This window comes from Octopus bimaculoides, chromosome 3, assembly GCF_001194135.2.
Source record: "Octopus bimaculoides isolate UCB-OBI-ISO-001 chromosome 3, ASM119413v2, whole genome shotgun sequence".
Lineage (NCBI taxonomy): Eukaryota > Metazoa > Mollusca > Cephalopoda > Octopoda > Octopodidae > Octopus > Octopus bimaculoides.
The window spans coordinates 17,220,367-17,224,350 of NC_068983.1; the positions used below are offsets into that span (position 1 = coordinate 17,220,367).

Genomic DNA, 3,984 nt, shown 5'->3' on the forward strand with positions numbered 1-3,984 from the left:
TATATATACATAATATATATATGTACATAATATATGCGTGGCCCCTTGGGCTTGGGTCTTCTACTACAACCCACACGGCCTCACACTCAACATGGCGGCCTGGAAGAAGTAGTGCTGCTCTGGATCAAGTGGGTGGCTGCTGAAAGACCCTATGTCTGACAACAGAAGCAGGAGAACTCTGTAAGGATTGTCAGACAACGTCTGCGACCACATTAATCCTAATATCTGGCCACCTAACTCCACTGACTGCAACCCCCTTGATTATTATGTGTGGGGCGCAGTTTAGCGAGAGACCAACAAAACTCCTTGTAACACCAAAGATCATCTGATTGTGAAAGATTACAAGAATTATGGCATCATTCACCAACTAAAACAAATAGACCGTCTAGGATAGTTGCAGGAGGTTCCGAAGTCGTCTGGAGGCCGTGGTTGAAGCCAATGACGATTTTATTGAATAAATTTACTCTTCAGTATTTCATGATATTTTTATGTAAGTTTGGTAAATATATCTGTTAAAATACGATGTCAGTGTTATTTTCATTTTTGCGTAATTTAGACGACTATATATTCACCGCACCTTATATATATATATACGTATATATGCTTTACAGGATGATTTGGAACCAGATAATACTTTGAAAACATACGCAGATGACACTGAGTGGATGGATGCATTTGAACTATATGAGTTTATCAAACCACTCTGGACAGAAAGTAAGAGATTGTTTTCATAATAAAAAAAGAACAACACGCACACACACACACACAAGCATAATAGTATAGGGAGACGCTATGCCACTTAAATTCATACATCTTATTACTATTGTAATGAGGTCAATACTGCAAGGTTATAGATACATATCTAGCACTCAGGGAGGACTTCAAAACTGGCAGTCCGTCGGTTACGACAACGAGGGTTCCAGTTGATCCGATCAACAGAGCAGTTTGTTCGGGAAATTAACGTGCTGAACACCTCAAAGACTCGCGTACCCTTAACGTAGTTTTCAGGGAGTTTCAGAGTGACACAAAATGTGACAAGGCTGGACCTTTGAAATACAGGGACCACTCATTTTTGCCAGCTGTGTGAACTGGAGCAATGTGAAATAAATTTTTTGCTCAAGACCACAACGGGCCACTGGGAATCGAACTAACGATTACACGATCGTGAGCCAACACCCCAGCCACTAAACTACACGCTTTTATGGGAAGAATTTATAGCATCTGTTTAAACTATATCCGTTTCGAATGCGGACATTTGATCCGACGATGGCTTTGTTGGCCCAAACCTCGAATATTTTTTGTTTAAGGACAATAAAAGTACAGAGAAACCCATCAGATAAATGTAAAACTGTTTTTATCATAACTCAACATAAGATGGCGAGCTGGCAGAATCATTAGCACGCCGGGAAAAATGCTTAGCAGCATTTCGCTAGTACTTACGTTCTGAGTTCAAATTCCGCCGAGGTCGACTTTGCCTTTATCCTTTCGATGTCGGTATGATAAAAACCAGTTGGACACTGGGGTCGATGTAATCGATTGCTCCCCTTCCCCCAAATTCCCGGCCTTGTGCCTATAGTAGAAAGGATTATAACTGATTATATCTGAATATAATGACAACCATTAGCACTCACACATGTATATGTACACACACACACACACACACACACACACACACACACACACACACACTCTCTCTCTCTCTCTCTCTGAAATATTTTACATGTTTGACACTAACCTCCGTTTTTCTGCTCTATTTTGTTTCTATAGATGAGAATTTCCCTCCTCTGACACTGGAAACAGCACGCTGTTTTTTGAACTTTATCGATGTATCCTTTATTTTATCAGCGCAGAAAATAACGTCTTTTGTTTGGTCCAGAAGCTTTTTTTTTTTTTTTCATATGAGTGATGCAGTCTATTGGATAAAGCATAATATTTTATCAACATAGAAGCAATGAAAGGCAAAATCAATTCCTGTGGGATTTCAATGAAGAATGCAGAAAGGACGATACTAAGTGATTTAATGACTTTAATCTGATGCTGTGCAAATTCTACCTATTAACGTCTCTGATGTAATATTTTCGATTTGCTTATTACACAGTGTGTTGTGAAAAGTGACACCGGTATCACATCTTCAGAAGAGAATATCATATTATATCATATCATATCATATCATATCATATCATACTCTCTCTTTTACCCTCTTTTACTTGTTTCAGTCATTTGACTGCGACCATGCTGGAGCACCGCCTTTAGTTGAGCAAATCGACCCCAGGACTTATTCTTTGTAAGCCTAGTACTTATTCTATCGGTCTCTTAAGCCGAACCGCTAAGTTACGGGGACGTAAACACACCGGCATCGGTGGTCAAGCGATGTTGGGGGGATAAACACAGACACACAAACACACATATATATACATACTAGCAGAGGCACCCGGCGTTGCTCGGGAATGAAGTTGTTGCTTATATACTTGAAGAAAAAAAGGCAAAATATGCTGTATAGAAATTTGAGGACATTCTGTAGATAGACTCTCAGATGAATGATGGCTGGGCGCCTCTCATGAATGGGGAAAATTGAAGATGTGCCAAAAAGCCTCATTGGTACTTGGAAACTTTTACGAAAATTAAAATGGGGATTAAATGAAAGAAATGATTTACGTGAATATTCTCACAAGAGTAATTGAAATAAATGGCGATTGTGCAACCCCCCACACACGCACGCGCGCGTGCATACACACGTGTGTCTTTGTAAATATGTTTGTATACATTTATGTATGTGTGTGTTTGTAAGAGACAGAGTGTGAGTGAGAGAGAGAGGTTTGTTGTCATGTATACGTACATGCATAAATATACATACATCTTTGGATGTATGCATATGACAACACAGCCCTTGACTCACTCACACTCTGTCTCTTACAAACACGCACGCGCGCGCATACACACGTGTGTCTTTGTAAATATGTTTGTATACATTTATGTATATGCGATTACAAGCGCCCGACTGAATATGCCACCAGTCTAAAGGCTATAACGAGGAACTCACACTGCGCCTATTGTACTGCACTTAATAGACTCCAGATCCACGCTAATTGCAGGTTCTAAGTAGGGTAATAATAAACAAATAACAATAGATGGATATTGGTTAATTCACTACAGCTATTTCAAACAAGTTTTTTTATTGATGAGTAGAGTTATAACATCATGCGGGAAAAAAGCATTGCACCAGGTGAAGCTAGTAAAGGAATCATGAAGTGTTACATAATGTTGATTTTTGGAATGATTTTTTTAAAGGTTTAATATGTGTATATTCACATAATGAAAACGGTTATTTCGCATGATGAAATAACTCGATTCATCAATAAAAACATTCGTTTGTAACAGTTCTATTGAATGAACCAATATCCATCTGTTGTTTGGGTTTAAAAGTTCAAAGTGGATTAAACCTTTCATATCAACAGTTACGATGGGATCTTGTTCCATCAGGGTTTGCAGGACGTCCTCGTCGAGTCCTACATATCTTCCAGATCGATGCTCGTCTTCTAGGCTGTATTTTCCGGATCGGAAGTTTTGGAACCACCATTGACACTGGCTTACACTTATTGTCCGATCCCCACATACTGCATTAACATTCCTCGCACTTTCCGTTGCGTTGTTGCCTTTATTGAACTCACGAAGCGAAATATGCCGAATATGCTCCTTTGTCACTTCCATTTCAGCTTTGAAAAAATAACTGTTAAAATCGAACTGCACTCTTCAAATCTTGCACTAAGAATAGGAATAAAGTGAAATTATTCCTGCTTTTATAGCAAGTTGATGCAGGTAGTTTACCCCGCCCCCCTCTGACTTTTAGTTCATGCAATTGAAAAAAACTGCATTATTTATGGGATAATGGGATAACCCAATATATATATAAACATATATATATATAAACATATATATATATATATAAACATATATATATATATATATATAAACATATATATATAT

At 38.4% G+C, this 3,984-nt stretch overlaps 1 protein-coding gene across 1 annotated transcript in view; it reads left to right on the plus strand.

Moving 5' to 3' along the window:
- Window positions 1–3,984, plus strand: part of LOC106873505 (calpain-A) — a 61,321-nt gene that overhangs the window by 42,190 nt on the left and 15,147 nt on the right. The window contains exons 9-10 of the mRNA XM_052966071.1: window positions 612–714; window positions 1,768–1,826. Coding sequence (XP_052822031.1) covers window positions 612–714; window positions 1,768–1,826 — 162 coding nt within the window. The remainder of the gene's footprint in view (window positions 1–611; window positions 715–1,767; window positions 1,827–3,984) is intronic.